This window comes from Metarhizium acridum, assembly GCF_019434415.1.
Source record: "Metarhizium acridum strain ARSEF 324 chromosome Unknown scaffold_573, whole genome shotgun sequence".
Lineage (NCBI taxonomy): Eukaryota > Fungi > Ascomycota > Sordariomycetes > Hypocreales > Clavicipitaceae > Metarhizium > Metarhizium acridum.
Genome location: NW_027094043.1, coordinates 442,926 through 464,842, shown reverse-complemented (window position 1 = coordinate 464,842; position 21,917 = coordinate 442,926). Strand labels below are relative to the sequence as shown.

The 21,917-nt window shown below is 45.8% G+C and overlaps 5 protein-coding genes across 7 annotated transcripts; 3 read left to right on the top strand and 2 right to left on the bottom strand.

Annotated features, from left to right (window-relative positions):
- The first annotated feature begins 117 nt into the window (after positions 1–117).
- J3458_020435 (uncharacterized protein) lies at positions 118–6,343 on the top strand. 3 transcript variants are annotated; one of them, XM_066122031.1, is made up of 4 exons: positions 118–251; positions 319–336; positions 433–731; positions 843–6,343. In XM_066122031.1, exons 1-4 carry the CDS (start codon positions 209–211, stop codon positions 3,363–3,365), a joined length of 2,883 nt encoding a protein of 960 aa, XP_065973021.1. In that variant the 5' UTR covers positions 118–208; the 3' UTR covers positions 3,366–6,343. The 3 variants fall into 3 exon arrangements, with proteins under 3 accessions (XP_065973021.1, XP_065973019.1, XP_065973020.1); XM_066122029.1 differs by having other exon boundaries at positions 319–374; XM_066122030.1 differs by having other exon boundaries at positions 319–374; positions 433–6,333.
- On the bottom strand, positions 759–6,343 carry ade1_2 (Bifunctional purine biosynthetic protein ADE1). The gene has a single exon (XM_007815796.2). The coding sequence runs from the start codon at positions 6,025–6,027 to the stop codon at positions 3,676–3,678; it is 2,352 nt and encodes a 783-aa protein (XP_007813987.1). The 5' UTR covers positions 6,028–6,343; the 3' UTR covers positions 759–3,675.
- Positions 6,344–12,504: 6,161 nt separating this feature from the next.
- Positions 12,505–16,453, top strand: J3458_020433 (uncharacterized protein). Its single transcript, XM_066122028.1, has 4 exons — positions 12,505–12,715; positions 12,842–14,526; positions 14,691–15,340; positions 15,392–16,453. The coding sequence occupies exons 2-4, from the start codon at positions 13,960–13,962 to the stop codon at positions 15,987–15,989; spliced, it is 1,815 nt and encodes a 604-aa protein (XP_065973018.1). The 5' UTR covers positions 12,505–12,715; positions 12,842–13,959; the 3' UTR covers positions 15,990–16,453.
- A 235-nt stretch (positions 16,454–16,688) lies between these two features.
- J3458_020432 (uncharacterized protein) lies at positions 16,689–21,889 on the top strand. The gene is made up of 2 exons (XM_007815794.2): positions 16,689–19,745; positions 19,809–21,889. Exons 1-2 carry the CDS (start codon positions 16,825–16,827, stop codon positions 20,356–20,358), a joined length of 3,471 nt encoding a protein of 1,156 aa, XP_007813985.2. The 5' UTR covers positions 16,689–16,824; the 3' UTR covers positions 20,359–21,889.
- Positions 21,225–21,698, bottom strand: J3458_020431 (uncharacterized protein; the record flags this gene model as incomplete). The annotated part of the gene is made up of 1 exon (XM_007815793.2): positions 21,225–21,698. One exon carries the CDS (start codon positions 21,696–21,698, stop codon positions 21,225–21,227), a length of 474 nt encoding a protein of 157 aa, XP_007813984.2.
- Positions 21,890–21,917: the final 28 nt, after the last annotated feature.

The following is a 21,917-nucleotide window of genomic DNA, read 5'->3' as shown; positions in this document are numbered from 1 at the left end:
GCGGCTTATGTAAGCGTGACAGCCTAATGAAGCAGGTTGTGCACAGCCACCTTTACCTGTGGCTCGACTTCTCAACCCCTGATAAAGTACAGAGTCGTCGGCATTTGAACACTTGGAATCTCTCGGGTGGCAGCTTTTTTGTTTTGTTACCTATGTCATCCTTTTCAGAAATTGCGGCCTCAGCAGATCTTAATCTGCTAAAGAGACAATGCCATGGAGCCGCCGGTGGTGCATGAGCTTCCGGCTTTGTGGTATGTTTTTTCTTTCAACATGGGCGGTTCGTCAAAGGACTAGAATTCTGATCCGTCGGCTTCATAGCACGATCGCCTCATTTATGTATGTTTGTCATTCATTAGAGCGTTACTCTCTGACTGGTATGGAATTTTATTATTGATAATACTATGCAATCACATTCTTACACTTAATTGCCAGATCATCCTCGCCTCTTATTACTGCTTGTTGTCCTTCTATCCGGCCTCATTTGTCTTGGTGCCAGCTATGCCTCGAAGTGGCTCCCAGGAGCTGATGGAAGATTTACTCCTTCAAGAGATGGGCGGACTGGCTTGCTGGCAAACCTAGAACCACACGATCCTATGAAACAAGCTGGTTCTCCGCCTCCTGCTCGACCAGGACGCTGCTCAGTCCCAATCCTGGTAGCTTGTATTATTATACGGCTGGAGCTTTTTAATTATGTCAACTATAAGCAGCAATGCTCTAGACCAGGTGTTGAGGTATGGTTCAAGTTTCTCATCCGTCTTTTAGACGCTAGATTTGGGATGTTTCTTTGCTGCCATTCTTTGCCACTTGTCTCGGGTTGAATTCCGCTGATACCGAATTCCCAGTCATGGCTTTGCCTTCTGCTCATTGTTCATGACATAATAACAACGCGTCGTAACTGGTCTATACCAGTCACCGATGAAATGGAAGACCCGTGGCGCAGCGTTTTCGACGACATTCACGATTGGCTGAGTGGTCCACGAGCAGCAGTCACCTTGTTCACCACCGGAGCTCTTCTGTTCTCCACTGGAACTTATGTGGCAGCAAACCAAATCGTGAAATCAACATACATTTGTTTTGCGCCTCTGGATAGTCGATCGAAGACTATTCTGCTGCAGTACGCTGGTCTTCTGCTTGATGCAGTCATCATTGTTCTTTTGTGGAGGGTGTTGACTTGGACAAGAAATCTCAAGCTGCGACTTCGAATGCTATCCAATATTTTCCTGACTTCGTCCCTGTTCATCTCATTTCTATGGCTATCTACCAGCTTGCTCCATGGAAGAAATCTGGCAAGTCTGGGGTTTGGATTTCTGCGGGGATTTGACGTAGTGATGGATAGTTTTGCCCTTGCCACCATGACTATCGGTTTGTCCATTTGGACTTGTGAAACGACGCCAGTTGTACCCACAGCTGTGACAACATTTCTTTTTGGAATTTGGCGTGCCGGAATAAACGTCTTTAGCCTGGGAGATTGGATGCATCTCTCACGAGCTGCGAGCCTTGGGCCTCTTTGGCTAATAATTTTTGGCTCAAGTCTTTTCGTTTACGCACATGGTATTCGCTCGGTTATCTTCGTTAGACGTATATTATTCGTCTCTTTCATGGTATTGCTTCTCATTATCGCTACAGGATTCACATTCATCTATCCGCTGGAATATTTCGATAAGCGCCATCCGATAAGCGAGCTTATGTATGAAGCCCGTACGATCCATGACCGTTGGCTTATAAAGGCCTCTACGAGCACGACTCTTGCTACGGCGGTGATGATATACAGAGAACGCCATGGCGACAGACCACCACCTCCCAATTTCGGTGACTGGTACCAATATGCTTCTGGTTCGTCTATTGTAGATGAATTCCAGCAAATTGATAGCGACTTGGACGTGTTCTGGTCTCTGCCGCCAGCAACGCTCCGTAGACGTGTTCAATCCGCATTATCAAACCCTGGCGTCGGAAACATAACCGTGGAAAATGGGCAAGTTACTGTCAGTGATGCCGGACATGATTCCCAGAACATAGATCTGAGGGAGTTGGCCGATATGATTAAAAAGTTCTCAAGACATCTACCTGACATGGTTCTTCCTGTTAATTTGAACGCGGCACCACGAGTGCTTCCGTTGTGGAAAGATACCCAACTTCGGAGCAGAGGCTACCTGCAATCAATGGCCAAAATTATATCTAAAAGGTCAGCGAATACTTCGTCTGCAGAAAACAGTACGCTGGGATCGAGATACACGGATCAGGCTGCTCAAAGTGCAACATGGCATCAAGCTCGGGCAAGTGATTTTCAGCAGATGCGAGCTGAAGCATGTCCTGCGACGTCCAGGGCCCAAACAAGCCCGTACTGGGATCTTGGGGTATTTTGTTGGGCTTGTGTGAGGCAGCACTCCCGTGGCCAGTTGATGAGCGACTGGGAGAAATCATTGGATGTGTGCTCTCAGCCTGACCTTAATCATCTACACAGCTTTGCAATGACAGACCTAAGCACAACGCCGGTCAGAGATCTCGTTCCTCTATTTAGCCCATCTAAGATGGCAGGTTTTCAAGATATTTTGGTTCCATTGTCTCACTCGCGACAAGAGCAGGTAGATGACAGTGAGCCCTTTTTGAAACGCAAGGACACTCTATTCTGGAGGAGTGCCATTGTAGGGCAAGTCATCAATGAACAAGCGTTACGGGGAAGCCACAAGTTAAGGTTATTGCACCTTATCAACAATGCTGACTCCAGGGACCGGGCAACAGTCATTCTCCCCGTTCCAGGGGCGGATAATAAATTCAGATCGGTGTCTGTTTCAGTTCCAGAGGCTAATCGCGACCTGTCCTTCAATGTTGGTATAGACGATTTTTCTGCCTGTACAGGCCAATACTGCAGTACCATTCAGAAAGTTTATGGCGAAGACGCACAGACCGAGGACTCGTTGAAGTATCGGTATGTACTTTTGACCGATGAAGACGACGGTCCACCGGCCGCGACATTGAAGATGCTACACTCACAGAGTCTGCCCTTCATCTCAACGACATTCAAGACTTGGTATTCTGAGCGGCTCACTCCTTGGCTGCATTTTGTACCTGTAGACCCAAGATATCAAGCTTTACATACGACATTACTTTACTTTACAGGGACTGCGAACAAGGCCAAAATGAATGGTATCAATACATACTTGACAGGTCGTCCTTCTGATGGGCAGTGGATCGCGCGACAAGGCCAACGTTGGGCCGGCGAAGCAATAAGTAAGAAGGACATGGAGATATATCTATTTCGATTACTGCTTGAATGGGGTAGGCTCATTGATGACCGAAGGAATGAAATCGGGTACAGAGAGTCAAATGGCGAGTTCCGAAGCGATGAATGGTCTCACGCATCATAACTTAGAACGTACTACTGCAAAGCTTTGTTCTCTTGAAGAAAGGCGTATGTTATGGTTGATATGAAATAGAATAGAGTTCAGTCCACCTTGAGCATTGTAGGTGTCTGGTTTATAACACCTATGTGTAATCACAAAGGAGGATAACGCGCGACGCTGCCACTTCTCTACTCTAATAGCTCTTCTGCAACTAGTTTTATAAGTACGGCGACGTCCTCACGAATGCACCGTGTGTTTGTTTGTATACCTTCAACTTAAGCTCTGCTTTATTTTCCGAATCATAATTTTCTGGGGCTAATTGTGTTTGATATTCTCATTCCCATAATTCAAGATCCTTGACCTCACAGCCAGGTTGGCCCTCATTACGACGAACCAGCCGTCCTATCTTGTAGACTCTTTCAGAAGCGGAAAGTGCTTGGGACACAGCATCGGCCTTGTTCGCATCTACAGCAATGACCATGCCAATGCCCGAGTTGAATGTGCGGCACATTTCAGTGGGGTCAACATTTCCAGCCTGCTTGAGCCATTGGAAGACAGGCAGAATGTCCCAAGACCCGTAGATGATTTCAGCAGCGAGGCCATCTGGCAACATACGGGGAACGTTCTCGATGAGACCACCACCGGTGATGTGTGCCAGACCTTTGATTTCGCCGAGAACTGGCAAAAGGCTCTTGACGTAGATGCGGGTTGGGGTCAGGAGGGATTCCCCAACGGTTTTTAAGGTGTCCCATGGCGCTTGTGATTCATACGCCAAGCCAGCGCTCTGCACTATCCTTCTTACGAGGGAAAAGCCGTTGGAATGGACACCAACAGACCCGAGACCAAGAAGAATGTCACCTTCCTTCATGGCATTCTGCCGAGGAAGTCGGTTCTCAGAGGTGACGGCACCAACTGCGCATCCTGCGGCATCATAATCCTCGCCCTGATACATGCCGGGCATTTCAGCGGTCTCACCACCCACTAAAGCACATCCAGCTTGGCGACAGCCATCAGCGACGCCTTCGACAAAGGCGGCCGCAGACGGAAGGTCAAGCTTGCTGCAGCCGTAGTAATCCAGGAACATCAATGGCGTGGCTCCCTGAACGATCAAGTCGTTTACATTCATGGCAACAAGATCAATACCCACAGTGTCATGCTTCCTCATAGCTTGGGCAATCATGAGCTTGGTGCCAACGCCATCAATAGCGCCAACAAGTATTGGTACGCTCTGGTATCCGCATTGTGAAAGATCAAGCTCGCCGCCGAATCCACCGATTTCTGCCTCGGCTCCGGGTCGTTTGGTACTGGCGACAGCCTTCTTGATTTTCTCGACAAAATCATTACCGGCCTGGATATCAACACCAGCCTGGGCATAAGTCATGGCCTCCTTGGCTTGATCTCGAAAAGCGCGGTGCGCAATATCCTTTCGGTAGAACATGGCTTCAAAGCTGATTACTCCCGAGGCAAGTGCAGAATACGAAGCGTCCACAGCGGCTCTCAGGGATTCACCCACAGAGTTTATCGCAATTACTCGACCACCAGATGACTTGAGCTGGTCTCCATCCAGCCTGGTTCCCGCATGGAAAATGGTGCTACCCTGAGGCGGTTGCAGAACAGTCATCGGAATCCCCTTGGCATAAGAGCCAGGGTATCCGCCAGCAGCAACAACAACAGTTGCGCTGAACTTCTGCTCGACCTTCAAGTGGCAGTTGTCGAGGTACCCTTCAGCACAAGCAAGCATTATATCTGCCAAATCTGTGTCGGCCGAGAGAAGAGGCAAGACGGTTTGGGTTTCTGGGTCGCCAAATCGCACGTTGTATTCCAGGACTTTGGGACCAGCACTGGTGATCATGAGGCCGGTGAACAGTACACCACGGAATGGCTGCTTCTCCCGTCGCATTCCTAAAATAGTAGGCTCAAGGATTTCTCTGTCGATGCGCTCCGTCAACTCCATTGTGGCGATGTGTGTAGGCGCGTAGCAACCCATTCCTCCAGTATTGGGGCCTTGGTCGCCATCAAAAATGCGCTTGTGGTCCTGGGCCAAAGGCAATGACCGAATAGTGTAACCATCGCAAAAGGTGAGAACGCTCAGCTCGTCACCAACCAGGAGCTCTTCAATAACAACCTCATCTCCAGCAGATCCAAAGGCCTTGTCAACCATGATCTGCTTCAGGGCATCCTTTGCCTCTTGTTTCGATTGAGGCAGGATAACGCCTTTGCCGGCAGCAAGACCGGTTGCCTTGATGACAACTTCGTGAGAGACGCTATCGATATACTCGATCGCTTTCTGATAGTCAGAAAAGTTTTCGTACGCAGCAGTTGGGATGTTGTATTTCTTCATGAAGTCCTTGGAATAGGTCTTGCTTCCCTCCAATCGAGCGGCCTCTTTGGAGGGACCAAAACAAGGTATTCCGGCCTTCTTGAAGAAGCCTTCCACACCATCCACAAGAGGCGCTTCAGGTCCGGGAACAACTAAATTGACTCTATTTGACTGCGCAAAGGTGACGAGGCCTGGGAAATCTTCCGCTGAGACTGAGGTGACATTGGTAACCTTCGGACATGAGGCAGTGCCGCCGTTGCCAGGGACGGCAAAGATGGTGTCAACTCGAGCAGACTGGCTCAATTTCCACGCCAGAGCATGCTCACGGCCACCATTTCCGATCAGGAGAACTCGAACACTGCCCATTTCGATATGTGCCGTTGTTTAGAATTCGAGGTGAAGGTGAATTGGCGGGGGGTGACCAGACGGGGCCGGGTGGTCGATGGTTCGTACAAATCGAGTCGGCAAATCGATAGTCTTGCGGAATCAGAAATTTCTTGTCCTGATTTCAAGTAAGTCAAAACACGCCGACAACAAACCTTACGTGTTTGTCTTGCCACGATACGTCGTCGTGTCTGTACATGCTCTGTGCCATTATCCAAGGCCCTTTTTTTTTTTTTTAATTTTTTTTTTAATGCGCCCTGTTGCCCCTCCTCAACAAGCAGCCTGGCCACAAGTGCCCCGCGCTTTATCATAAGACGCCCCGCGCGAGCTAATCGAAGGTAAATACTGTAGGGTTCCGAAAGTCTTTGCCCGACCCACCAGACATTTCCTCCACAGCACCGAGTACATCAAACTCGACATCATCATTGCCGCTATAAAAGTCGTGAGGGAGAGTCCCAATAAAAAGGTGTCGGAAAGGCGAGATTTTGGCGCCGAAAGATGAACCAAGTCTCAAAGAGGCTACTCTCGGAAAACGAAAGCTCATCATCTACAAGCGTAGATGCGAGCTAGTCAATCAGCTCTTGCCACTCGCGAGTTCGATGGATGGCTACACAAATTCAAAGTGTGCATATATTGGAATATTATGCTAGGCTCAGTGGGCGAATGCCGTCCATCATGCCGTACTACACGACATACGCCGATGATGGAGCTCCGAGTACGCAGATGCAGAGAGCCCGCAGCAGTCTGAATATCTCACCTCATCCCATCCGCGAGCGAATCAATGAAATACTGGCAAGCTGGGGTAAGTATTGAAGGGTTCGGGCATGTGCCTCGGAGCCCACTTTCACCAATAATTTTCTCGCCGCACGTGAGCCAATGACGGCATTAGCATACATCACGGTCTTCTGAGATTGACGCTTTGCATAGGTCTACGTTTTGAGACGGACAAAGGGAGCATTTTGTTGAGAATTGGGTGCTTGCAAGAAGATTTCACGGGACCGTAGCCACACGCACCCACCGAGCGAGCCGACTGGACCTCGGTGAAGCAACCTGGGGTCGTCAGTTAGCACTAGACATGTGCTTTGTTCCTGGGCCGGAAACATGGGCATAACCAGGAAAAGGAAACTGTGGAGGCTCGCTTGGTCTTGACTCTTGACGAAGCAATAAAGGCCGGCCAAAACTAGTGGCTCGTGGCTTAGTTCAAATGTCTGGTTCCTTTTCCAACAGGCTGGCTGGCCGGACGGCGCCTACTGAGGAGACGACGAGTTAAAGAGAATGTCTTTTGTCTTTTAAAATTTATTATAAAGTTTTTCTTTTTTTAAAAAAGATATATTTTAGCTTTTATCTGAAGAGTAGTAACTTTAAATCCTAGTTCATAAATAGGGTTTTGTAATTCCATTTCTTTTCTAACATATCCAAGGAAACGACGCGTTTTGAACATGGTGGTAGGTGGCCTTACATGGTTGAAAAGTTGTGTAGCCGAATGCATGTGAGATTCCGAATTCGGTTTACGAGGTGAAACCGGAAACTTTAACATAGCCACAGGAGAAAGCAAAAAAAAAAAAAAACAGGAATAGCTGAACAGTGATTGAGCCAAGCCTGTACCTGACCAACCGGCTCTTCAGGACAGATCGGACGCGAGGCTTCAGACTAACCAGGCCACAGCATGGGCAAATTATCACTCGTACCAGTTGACCTAAAAGGGAGACATTGACCTGACCGTTACAGTCCTCAATCCCCATTGATCAGATACCGAAAGGAACTGCAGGCGGTGGAGCGGGCAGAGGAAACCCTCCACAACTCGTATACCCATCCCAATACTCTCGGGCTCCTGGGGACCATGGAAAGCGAGGAGAGGCGCAAAAGTGTAGAGACCAACAGTGTCAAGCCTCTAGAAACATCATGTACTAGATTCACCGTCGGGTAGCTTTGGAGAGCGCATTTGGACTTAGCTGTAGCTGAATCGAAGGACAAAAGATAAGTTTATGCACTTGCTGTAATCGACATGGGCCCAAGCCATGCCATCATCATCTAGGTTGGCAGGTTGTCTTTCAATGTTTCAATGTTGTTTTGAATATCCAAAGATAGGCCTGAAAGGGCAACTATGGAGGAGCTACCCAGGTACAGTGCCCCGATAAAAGTCACGATAATGTAAAAATTTCGCCTTATTTCGCTACTTAACATATTAATTAAAAAAGCGCGTTTTGAGTTATATTTTAGCTAAATTAATTACCCTTTTTAGAATTTAACTAGTAATTAATTAAGCTATTAAATAAATTATATTAATATTTTATATATTACCTTTAAGCGCGTACAGAGCATTAAAAGTAGTGTAGTTTTGTAGTTTTTAGTGAATTTTAGTGTAGTGTAGTGTAGTGTAGTTTTACTACACTACATTACATTTTAAAAATTAGTGTAATATATAGTGTTAATTAATTTATAAGTTATTATTAGCTAATATAATTAGTAACCTAAAATAAAGCTAAATTTACTTATTAATATTAGTATTAGTAAGCAGGGATTAGTTAGCTTAAATAAGCTAAAAATAGGGATTAAAAAACTAATAAAAATAAAATAAAAATAAAATAAAAGGGAATTATAAGGGAATTATATTAAGTAAGTAAGTATTATTTTATATTATTATTATAAGTAAAATATGTTAAATATAATAAATTTTAAAATTTCTATTATTTATATATAAATATCTTATAAAATAATAATATTTATAGTATTACCTTATAACTTAAATATAAAATATTAAATATTAAAGTTATAAGAAATATATTAAAGTTATAAATAATATATTTAAATACCTTAAAATTTTTCATATAAAATAATATTTTATACTTTCTTTTTATATATATTATTTCTTATATTATAATAGATTTTATATTTCTTACTTAACTTTTTATTTTTAAATTTTATTATAAAAAAAGTTTTATTAAAAAAAGCTTATATAAGCATATTATATATTAAAATAAAGCTAAAAATCACGTGATTTGAAATCTTTAAAAATTAACCTTAAAATGTGAATATTAAGCGAGATATTAAGCTTTTAATCTCTTATTTTAAAAAAGTAGATCTTAATTTTTAGCTAAGATTTAACCTATTATAACTCGCTTAATTTATAAGCTATACGTATAAAAATTAGTGCATTATAAAGAGCTAAATTAGCTCTATTTAAGTATAATAATTATAACCTTATATGTCTTATAATTAACGTTATATGTATAATTAAAATTTCCCTTTATAATTACACATTACACTATAAACTACACTAAAACTACAAAAACTACACTACACTAAAAACTACACTAAAAAACTACATGTAGTGTAGTTTTTTTGTTAATGCTCTGAGCGCGTATAATCGCGATAATTTATTAAGGTATTAAATTTATTAGCTTATTTAATAGATTATCTTTAAGAAGCTTTTATAACTTAATTATAGCTTTATAAAAGCGTTATTTATTAGTATTATTAAATATTATACCTTTAAGCTTTAAATAACGCTTTATAATATTATCTTTAATAACTTTTCATAGATTTTTAATAGGGTTTAAGTTAAGCGAATATATAAGCTAATTTATTAATTTTATATTATATTTAATAGCTTTATTTCTTAATTAATCTTATATAATTAAAGTTATATAAGTTAAAGTATTATTTTAAGTAAATATATAATTAAGTTTAATAATAATTAAAAGTTAATCTTTAAGGTATTTTAAGATTTAAGCGCTAGTAATACTATTACGTTAAGAATTTAAGTTACTTAATAATAGGTTTAAAGAAGTTCTTTTATTATACGTTGTGTGGCAGCATTTATGCTTACAACTTAGAGAAATCGAATAGACTATTTAATTGTAGCTAGATTACTAGTATAAGAAGATAGCCTTACGCTTAAGTCTTTAATTTAATAAGTTTTACCTTTATAACTAATTCTATAATATCTTTTATTAATACTTTATTAAATTATTTAACTAGCCTTATATAAGCCTAGAGCATTAACAAGAAAACTACATTTTCATTTTTTAAAAAAGCTTAAATAATTAATAATAAATCTAATAAAATACTTGGATTATAATAGTAAATACATAAATTAACTAATATTATAACCAATTAGCTTACATAAAAAAGTGGGCCCTTTTAGCTTATTATAAGCTTAAAAACTAGATTATATAATTTTCTAAAAACACACTATACTATACTATACTATAAAAACTACATTTTATAGTTTTTAAGGTTCTAGGCTTATAAGAGCTTATAAGGACCCACTTTTTATATTAGCTTATAGTATAAAATTCATACTATTTATCCGTAAAACTTATAATCTTATAAGTATTTTATTAGATTTAATATTATTTATTATATTAGAACCTATAAAAACTACAAAACTATAAAACTATACTACTTCTAATACTCTGTATAAGCCTAAGATATACAGTTAAATTATTTACGTTACTTAATTACTTACTTGCATTTATAATAGGCTATAACTTATAATATATGTAATTAAAATTACTAACTCTTAAAGGCATTTAATCACTTTATTTAGATTGGTTTACTACTTATTTAAAGCTTTTATTAGTCTTTACTCTTTAGGCTTAAGCTACGAGAATTAGACGTTAACTAAGTCGCGATATCGCGTATAGGGTTACAGGTGTGTGTGCGTATCGCGTTTAGGCTGACAAAACGTAAATTTAACCTAGAATATCTAGGAATACCTTATAAGCTTATTTTAAGGTTATATATATTATAAAAGAAGCTACTTACCTTATAAGCATTAATTAAAGCTAAAATTAATAATTCTATTAAACGTACTTTTTAATAAAAAATAAACTTTTATTTCTCTTCTTTTTCACGCTTAATTATACACTTATTTAAGAAGATCTAATATTATTAAAAAGCTAAAGACTTATAAAGGTATTTTCATGTAAATTTTAGCTTTTCTTAAGCTAGCTTTAATATTAATTTAAGCTATTATAAGGCCTTTTAATATTAAATACTCTCTTTAATTAAAAATTAATATAATATACGTATAAAGTATTAAAGGTTAGCTTATTTTAAAATATTTTAATTTTAAATAAAAGAGTTATTTAAAATTAACTACAAAATACGTCTTTAATTCCTTTCTTATAGTATTAATAGCCTATTATTATATAATAAAAATTTAATTAACTTTTACTTATAATAATAATAATAAATATTATATATAATAGGCTAATAGCTAATAAAACTCCTTTAAATTTAATAATCTCTTTATTAATTATACCTAATTTAAATGCTAAAATAATTTTAGCTTTCTTATAAGAGTTATATTTAATTCTAAGCGTTATTAGGTTTATTTTCATTAAGTTATATAAAAAATAAAAAGAAGGTGCAAATGCAGGGTGACGCGACGAGGCGCGTTGGGCGCGTTCATTATCGTCACTTTTATCGCCCCACTGTACCTAGATAGTGGTACTTGCACAGCTGCGTGCCCAAGTACTCAGCATGTTTGCCAATCGAATCACTTCCCAGCAGCCCCAGAAAGATGCCCCAGACTCTCCCCAGACCCCCTCCGCGGTACCTGCCCAACTACCTAGGTACCTACTGGGTACCCGGTAGGTAGGTTTTTTTCGTGGGCCGTGGGCAAGAGTTGAACGGTTGTTGCTGGCATCTTCAGACAGCGTGTCGGGCCGAGAACACGTCTGTATGTACTAGATAGGTTTCTTACTAGGTACCTTTCACTCTGTGAAAAGAAAAGGGCGTCGAAGCGACCGCCGAGATTGAAAATTTCCGCAGGATGTGGTAAATGCAGTGCCGAAGCGGCTTACAACTGAGGCGCGAGCCATGAGCCGCAGCAGCTCCAGACAGTTATCGCTCAACTGCAACGGCGTCTTGCATGACGGGCCAAAAACAGCAGAGCACTTGAGGGTGATGCTGTCATCCTCGACTGCATGTTCCCCGGGCCCGGTTCTTTCCCGGTTCTTCCCACAGCCACCGGACCAAACGACGAGGATGCCCTCAAAGCCATCCATCCAGCCATCCTCTGCGGGAGCCGCCGCTGTGGTTCCACGACCTATCTGCGACCTTGACACACCTGGTGCTCGACGTCGTCCTGTCTGCATGCGCTTACCATTCGAGCGCCGGCTTGTTGCCCGTTTGCCCGTGCTCGAGCCTTGCTGGCGCGTGCAGTTGAGTGCCGCTTACCTCTCTCACCTACCCGGAGCGCCGGGTATGTGTACCAGCTTGGCATCCAACCTGGGAGACATCGCCGGCTGCTGACCTGTCGCCGAGTTCATGTCGAGGGCCAATGGGTGTCGGGTCGCCGGTAAGTGCACATGGCTGGCGGGCCCTACCAGAACCAGTGGGCACATCAATAGTGGGTGAACCCCGCCCCTGAGAACATTTGACGGGGACGCATGTTGGCAAATTGCAAGACCACCATTACGCCGTACGCATCAATTGATCCCGGCCGCAGCCGCTTCGTGCTCGGCATTGGCATTTTCTTTTCTGGACATGATCAAGTCCAAGTCGAGGTCTGGTCTGCTCACCTCTTGCTTCCGAGTCGGTCTCTGGAGCGCCTCCACAGACTGCTTCGGCTCAACATTTGAAATGCCGCGCCCCTGTTTGTTGTGCCCGAGGACGAAATGATAAAAGACTGGAACGACATCCGGACCTGTCTCTGTACGTACGTACCTAGCACGTATTTCCTTCTAGAGTCCAGGATGGGAGTCAGGTCAGCGGCACTCTGCACATTTGTATTTTAGACTGTTGATGTCTGCCCTTCCATCCTGATCTAATGCTCTGGGTCTAGCACGACCGAAAACCTAGAAGCTTGGCGAGCTGGGTTGCACACGCGCGCCCATACTCTAGGTCCAAGGTCTGGATAAGTCGTCTTCCCTACTACACATCACATAGCCATTGAACGAGTCGAGAGTAGACCTACTTCCATACGTCCACATGTGGCCTGTGCGACTCGGCCATAATATCCAGGTGCTCAGGCGCCTTGAGAGATCTTCGCAACATCGTTGCTGTGTCCAGGTACCGTTACGGAACATTTGAACTCTTCGCCACGAACCAGTTGAATATACATTAGGTACCTACCCATCAACACATCTGGCAACTAAACCGGCGTCCGGGACAGGACCCGTTGAATCCTCACAAATCGCCGCAGCATCGACCGACTCTCTGGCGGATTCTGCGGTTGACTATTTTTTTGTTTTCTCGTTGTCTGGGCTATTGCTACTTGGCCGGTTGAGAGTTTTAGGCCCCCAGGTGCCCTTTCTCTCCCACTCGAGCCTGGTCTGGTGCCCCGTCTGGTTTCTCCATTCTCCACTGGAACCGCCAGGCCCCTCCTCCCTCCTCGGCTATCTCTCGTCCTTGTCCCCATCTTATTTTGGTCCTTTTGGTGGGGGTCTTGCCCACGTCGAGTTGTTCAAGACGACTTCAAGTGCTTCAAGCGGCCACTTGCATCTTTAACCAAAAAAAAAAAAAAAAAAAAAAAAAAGAAACCAAACCCAGTGCCCACGAGAGGCTCAGTTAATTTGGCCATTGTTAGTTACATGAGGGAGCCTCTCCCGGGGAAATTTCCAACCTCCTAGTTTCTGTCTCTGGGAAATCTTTACAAACCACCACCCACCACTCCGACGACGCAGCAAAAGTGTAAGCTGCAAGAGGACCAACGCCGGCGCAAGACAACATCGTGTGTTATAACGACTGGCCCCTCATATTTTGTTTACTACATGCCCAACGCAAGGCTGTGAGCGCCAATTGGGACCAATTCCCGCCTTGACCTGCGGTCTTTTGAATGCCAAGGTTCCGGGTTAAAATAGGGATTTCCTGGGTCTCGTGGTGAGAGGATCTCAACCGCCATCGGGTTCAGCGCTCCCTGACGATATCGCCTCAAACTTTGTTGGAGCCCATTATGATCGCATGGCGGGCGGCATAACCCGATTGCCGTATCTCTCCGTGATGGATCCCGTCCATAGTTTGGCTGATGCCACCGCCGCCGCAGCTGTGGCATCGTCGTCATCCCCTTCAATGCTGGCTACAGTTCGCGACGAGGACGGCTGCAATCCCATCGAGTCCGCTGCCCCGACGCCTGGTGTTGTTGCTGATACGGTAAAATCTACCACACCACCGTCCCCGCCAGCAAAGGTTGACGGGAGCTTGGTTCGTCATGCCATGTACTCTCCGACTTCACCTCGTCTCATACATTCGGACTCACCTCCTCCGCGCAAGGATACCTTGTCCTCTATTTCAACTCAGGCTACCACGGCCACCACGGCCTCTGCCGAGACCAACAACACATCGTACAGTGCCGACACCTCCCCTAGCCTGCATCAGTCTATCTTCTCAAGCAAAGACGGCTCCGACGTCTCTAACACCCGCCGCGCCAGCAGGAGACGTACTGGGCCTTTGTCACAGCAATCTAGAGAGCGCGCTGCCTTGATCAGAAAGCTGGGGGCGTGTCATGACTGTCGCCGAAGACGGGTTGCCGTAAGTATTTCCCATATCATGTCTCTGCTTTCTTGCATCAATAGCCTTTTGTTCTATTGATGTTGCCATGCGTGTAACTTTTGCTCTTCCATCCCAGCTTGTGTTCTGTGGGGTGGCTATTCCCATCGTACTTCTTCTTTGGCTAACCACTCGAGCGCTCAAAGTGCCATCCCAGTCACCACAATATGACCTGGGAGGACCTGTTACACCGGTTTCACAGATCACAGAGCCCCAACAATCAAGATGTAACGCCTTCCATTGGCGCAGGACGCCCACTAAGCCCGGCTTCATCACTTAGCACTCTGCAACCAAGTTTCGCGCACGAGACTCAGGAAATGGATATAGACTCTTCGCCAACAGCACATCATCAGCCAGGTCGACACCCACTGAGTGAGGCTCGAATTCGGACCCCGTTGCCGTCTGGCCCCAGATTGGAAAAGTCTTTATCCTTACCAGGAATCGAGAGCCTCAAGAATGAATTGCAACACAATGTGCCAAAAATCCTATCTACAACCCATCGCGGGCGGTACAACTCTGTTCAAGTATTGCTGCTCTTCTGGCACGACGATGAAGACGCGACAACCATACAGGATGCGGTTCGAGAGTTGGCCCATGTGTTTGACAGGTCTTATCACTATACGTTTCATATTCAAGCTATTCCATCTGCCTCAGATAGTTCCAAGAGCTCATGGAGATGGCTCTCACGCCGGCTAAATGATTTTGCCGAAGATTGTGATCAACGCGACGTTTTAAAAATCGTTTATTACGCTGGACACACATGTCTCGATGGCAACAGGGAAATGATTTTGACTAGGTACGTGCCGATCTATAGGTCCAAGCCGCTATCCAAACTAACTCACCGTAGCTCAAGGGACAAAGATCAGGCTTCTACAATTCGATGGAGTGGCATGCAACAAATATTGGAGGAGACTTGCGCAGATGTACTCATTCTTATGGATGCTGCTTACTATCCGTCGTCCAAGATTGTACGGCGAAAAGGCGTCTTGGAGCTCCTTGCAGCCTCGGCATCTGAAGATCACGCTGCCTCTCTTGGCCGGTGTGCATTTACAAGAGCTCTATCGGAGCTTCTGAGTGCTCGAGCTGCGCGATCTGCCCCCCTCTCGGTGGTAGAACTGCACGCGTTACTATTGTCACACTATCCCAAGATTGTTCGGGACACAACTCCCGAACGTGAGACAGTGACGACGTTTCCTGTTCCTCTCCATACAATGATGTCTGGCAATTCAAGATTACCGTCGGTATTCCTTTCTCCCATCCATCACCACAGCCCGATGCGAAACAGTTTCTCCTACGAAAACAACCCGCAACTCCATCTTTCTATTCGACTGACCGACGACAACGTTGATATTGAAAGCTGGAACGAGTGGCTACGGCTAATGCCAGAAGGGGTCAAAGACGTGAAGATTGACGGTCCTTTTCGGCCGACTTTCAGACCTGGGTAGAAGATCGGTCAAGGATCGGTCGATTCAGGTGTTGACTCTTTGCTTGCTTGGCTGCATATTGGTATGCAGCACACCAAAAGCAACAACTAAAGTATACCCCCCCACTGTGCATAGTTGTAATATTCTCTCATCCTTCTGCTGTTTAAATTGCCAAGAGAAGCTACCGTGAGTTGTTCAAAAGCTATGCCATTAATGCAGTCCACGGTTATGAGCTTATGAAGAGATGGTCGCATAGCGGGGCGCTGACACGGGTTGACTTGTTCAAGTCTTCTGTGTTTTCATGTTTGTCTAGATTAGTGCGCAAACGTATATAGTATTCTTCGTATAACGACACTTTTGTTGCTCTGTGAGCGAGGACATGTCTTTAGACTGCCGCAGTTTTGAGAGCTGCGCGCGTTCTCTCAATGTAAATAGTTTTCTATGAACCAATCGGTAACGGTATTCATGTCATCAACAAATCAGGCCTCTACATGTCATCGACCGCTTAGTTAAAATGGAAGAGCATACTGTGACATCAAGAGTGACTTGTCCCCTGAAGCAAGAGTCTCATGACTCGGGATATCCAATTGGTTGCCTATCGTGCAAGGAAGCGCGGTGGCTCTTGTTCCACACATAGTGGACTACGTCGTTGCCGAGCAACTGGTGGTACTAAACATGGCAGCTCACCGACAACAAAGCTAGCTAGCCCAGCTTGACCCATGAAGACCACAACAACTCTTGCATACTATCTACGCTTATGCAGAAAGGCGCCATGTAAAGCTCGTGCTCTTATTTTATACTGATTTACTAACCCCGGAATACCTGCAAAGATAACCCAGAGCGAGTTGCAGCGGCAATGGACTCCCCCCCGAAAAGAATGACGCGGGCTCGAGCTGCCGCCAAAGCGAGCGAGGTCGCTGCCAGGTCAACCAAAATCGTTACAGCAGCTGCCAAAGCTCGATCACTTTCCAAAGCAACAGCAAGCACCAAAAGTACGGCCGCGAAAAGGAAGACCAGGGCTGACGAGACTGACGATGGCGACGACGCGCTCGGAGTGTCTGCCGCCAGAAGGACCACAAGGACCGGGCCCAGAAAGGCCCCTGACAACGAAGAAAGCAACACTGTCGCCATTATGGCTCCTTCATCGAGCACATCCACATGTAGAGGCGGCGCTAAAAAGCTCGCGGCAGATTCAGCAAATGACAATGCTGGCTCATCCCGACTTCGCGGCCGCCCAAGGAAGGCTCCTCTTCAAGAGCCAGCGCCAATAGCAAAAAGATCGACGCGTACTTGTGCTGGAACCGACACCAAAGAAGCTCAAGAAGAAGCTAAAGTCACAATGAAGAAATCCGTAAAATTCCAAGGAGCAGGAAAGGAAAACCTCAGTCGCGCATCAAAGGCGAAGGGTGTAGGTAGCATTGGAGGCCTGCGTGGCCGACCTGCTCGGCGTGGAACTGCGACAATGCCAAAGTCGCAGCCAAAAACCTTTCCTAAGGATTCTGACACGGGCCCCAAGAAGCCGCTGAGTCCTAAGAAAGTTACCCAGATGCCTGTTTCGCGAGACAAAGAGTGTTCAGATGATGAGCTGGCTGGAGGTGACGAGTTCAGACCTTTGACGAAATCTTCCGTCAAGCCATCGGTACATGCGCCTATCAACCAGAAGTCACTTAACGCCACATCTAGTCAACAAGAAGACAATGCAATGACGGATGTGGAAGAACTGGTTGCGCCTCCCGAAACAACCGCTTTAACATCGCCGCCAAGACGACCACCCATATCTCCTACAAAGGATTCGTTAATGTCGCCGGCAAAGAGACCGGGTGGCAAAGTCCAATTACCCGGATCACTTCTGAAGCCCCGGGCCGTTCCTTCAGGGGACCAACACAATCAGTCTTCTCTTTTGCAGTCCCCTGCCAAGAGACCTCCGTCACCGATAAAGGGCTCAAAATTCCCGTCAATGGTGGCTGGGACGCCGCTTCACGGTCAACCGCCGCCCAAAAGTTCACTGCTTCAGTCTCCAGCTAAGCGGGCCATGCCCGGTTTAAGGCCGGTGACCGAGGAATCAAATGGCAAGAATGCCATATTAACCAGGACTCCCAGAATGCAGCCAATTGTTGCTTCAAGTTCGAGTGTCAGTACCAGTGGCTTGCCTTCTCAGCTGCTCCTCGCTGAAGAATTTTACGATGGAGAGACTGGCAACTTCGGTGACGACCCTTTCACTAGCCAGGCCGATAGCCCTCGCTTTCCAGGTCGAATGTCTGCCGTCTTGCCACGCCACGCTGACCCTTTAATAAATGAAGATGACGCAGAGGATAAAGAAGATGATGAAAAACTCTCCTCTATGGGCCGTTCTGCCCCCGAAGAGGTGGCAGAGGCCGACAGCTATGAATATGCTCGTAAGGACCAGGTAGTTACAGAACTACTTGAAACTAGTAGAGGAATCAGCGAAGACGAGGCCATGGTTCTAGGAGAAGAAACATCTGGACAAATTGGGGAGCCTGAGATTCTGATAAGCAATGCCGCAAGTACAGCAACCCCGGCGACAAAGCGAGGGGCAATATTTCAGCTTCTGGGTAGTGTTCTTGACCCATGCCGCGACTTTGCGTCTGAATTTGAGTCTGAGGACGATCTGTCTCCTCTGAAGCAGCTCCCAAAACAACATAGTCGTTTGGATCGTAGGTCCACGAATGGAAGAGACTCAATTCATGCGACTCGAAGGGACTCACGGAGATCTACCCTTGGTTTAACGTCCTTGACTGAGAAATTCGGAGCTTGGGCATCGGCTAGCCCTACCAAAATTGCCACGGATCAATCCTCTGTTGCCCGAGACACACATGACGACAATATCACTTCGTCTACTGCAGCTCCGGACACGACGTTACAATCAGGAGTTTCGCCCATGAAGAACAGCTTTTTTGAAGACGAAATACTCGTTCACGCTGATTTAGAATCTCCCCATCAGCATACTCAGTCGGAGATCGGACAGAGGACCAATGATGACTTTGTTACTATGGAGGACATTGTTATGACAAATGAGGATGTTGCTCTTGCCGCAGAAGCCAATAATATGTCGCTCATATCCCAGAATGTGGATGATGACCGCGAAGCCCAACATGCAGAGGAAGCTCTGTCAGAAGCTAGCCAGGAATACGGCGATGAGAACCAGCTCCCAGAGGACACGGTTCTTCCATCTGCGAGATATTTTGCGCCCGTCACACCTACTCGGCCGTCGCAGCAGAAAAAGCCTTACTTTACGACCACCAAAGTCCCACTGAAGCCAGCAGATGATTCGGAACCAAGCCCATCTAAAAAACGGAGTTTCAGTGCAAAAAGTGTAGGACATCTACCTCGGAGCGCCACAGTCATCTCATTTTCACCAACAAAGGGGAAAAAGCGCGCGTCCATACTTCCTGCCTATGATCCATTCTCCACTCCTTCCAAAGGAGATCTGTGGTCAAGCGTCGGCACGCCAGGGAAAACTCCATGTCGAGATATCAACCCAGGACTGCTTCGTGGTGCTGTGGTGTTTGTTGATGTGCATACTACGGAAGGCGCGGATGCCAGCGGCATTTTCATCGAGCTCTTGAACCAAATGGGCGCCAAATGTGTCAAGACTTGGAACTGGAACCCAAGCGGCTCTCTCACTAGCGAAGGCGCGTCATCGAGCAAAGTTGGGATTACACACGTCGTGTTCAAGGATGGTGGTAAGCGTACAATGGAGAAAGTTCGTGAAAGCAATGGAGTTGTCCACTGCGTCGGCGTTAGCTGGGTTCTAGAGTAAGTTGCTTGACCGGACTATACAGGTCGTCGTAGTCACCAACTAACATGACGTTGAAATAGCTGCGAGCGTGAGAATGAATGGCTCGAGGAATCCCCTTATTACATTGACACGACTTTCATTCCCCGTGGAGGTGCTAGGCGTCGTAAAAGCATGGAACCCAAGGCAATTGCAAATCTCAATGGTACAATTGTATCTGGTTCTAATAACCCATCCAAGACTCCAAATACGCCTAGAAATCGAAGAGAGAGCACTCTGTGGATGCACACGCCCTCTGACCAGGGCGACCTAGATGATGAGGACCTCGAATGGTCATGTGCATTGCTTACCCCAGTTCCCAAGACTCCAGCGCCCGAGGCAATTGCAAAGTACGCGGCCGAACTGCCAGAAACGCCAAGTACAGAAGACTTATCAGGCATCACATCGCCGTCGAAGCAGAGCTTTTTGACAAGAACTTGCCCTCCGAAAGAAAGCAAATATCGCGAATTGGGAAAGGGAATTTTGAGCCGCGAGAAAGATGAACAAGTCATGCTGAGACTCGTGGCAGCAAGACGCAAAAGTCTTCAATTCGCGCCCAAAGTTGGCAGCCCACTAGCTAAAACCTGGGAGTAAAGCATTGGTATTACCTACCTACTAGGTAGGTAATAATGTTGATGCCGCAAGCATGGTAACAAGGCGCTACTTCATCAGGGCTTTGCAATACCGCAGACACGACCTGGCAAACTTTTTCTTTTTTTCTTTTGGAGATTCGGAGGGACCATCACTAAGATTGGAGTTGATACACTTTTCCCCACACGGCGTTTGAGAACAGATTTGGTATGGGATTGTTATTGAGAAGGCAACCAACCACATGTATATACTACGATCAACCGAGCCAGGAAGCAGGCCATGCAGCGGCTTTGTATAATCACCGTAGTGTTGTGACACATGAATTAACATGTTCAAACTTGAAGGGTATAACTATTAGCCGGTTTACGCATTGAGTTTACGCAGAAATACCATGCGATCAACAGCAAAATATGCAACACCTTTTTTTGTCTTGACCAGTCTAATTTCCCTTTATTACCTCAGTACTATGGCTAGTTGTGGGCTGTACTGCGCCAACCATGAGTTGCTGAGTCAGTCTCCATCACATTCCTCATAATACTCCATAGTGTCTGGGTGTCAGGCTTGAATGGAGAAATGGGATGACTAGAGCCTCACGCCTTTGACCAGCCCAATATTTGTTGTGTTCTGGGTCAAAGCCAACCCCCAAGCAATGCAGATTCAATTCGGCCTCTAGTTTTTTTTCTTCTTTTTTCTCCTTTATAGTCCGACTAGACTAGAATGACGCCATGTTGATTGATGAATGCTCGCCATAGGGGAGACAGCACCGATAGACGGTAGATGCATCTCTCCCTGTATGTCAAGACACTGGGCGCAGCATGTGAACCAGTCAAGACCGATGCTCGGCACGGCGAACTGCCTCCTCCCGTGACTTAGGCCTTGACCCAAGCCCGCATCGCCTTGACCGCGTCCCCGTCATGGGCCTTGAGTAACTCGGTGGCCTTGGGTTTCGACAGCTCCAACTCATCCACTAATAAGCTCACGTCGGCAGCATCTACCTTGACGCTCTTGGCAGGGGCGGCCGCGGGGACTGGCGCAGATTTCGCACCCCCCAGGCTCTTCATGGCCTTGTTGACGGCCTCCTGATCGACGTCTCTTCCGGCAGCGTCATCGTTGGCGGCGGCGGCAGCATCGAGACTGGCGAGGGCGGAGGCGGCTTTGCGGTCCTCGGCTGACTTGGCGGTGGACTGGAGCTCGTCTTCGACATCGCCCGTTGTCGCGCCCTCGTGGACATTTCGGGGCTGTGGCTCGGCCATTTTCGGTTCGATGTGTAGACGTATGTCGACGTGCGTTCCCGACGGCAAAGGTGGAAAGGTGGTAATGTACGGAGTGTTCAGGCTGCTCATCCAACATGTCTCTCTGATCAGCGTCAAGCGGGTGCAGCAGATGTGGGGTCAGGGACAGTTTTGTATTTCCATGCATCCCACTAAGCTGGATCCTGATGTCACGCCCAAGCTATTGACAGGGCGGGAACGACCTTGTATGATTCGCCAATGCCGGCGCCGAGAGTGTATTAATGCTTATGCTGGATGTGTCGTCCCAAGTGGGAACAAAAATTTATTGTT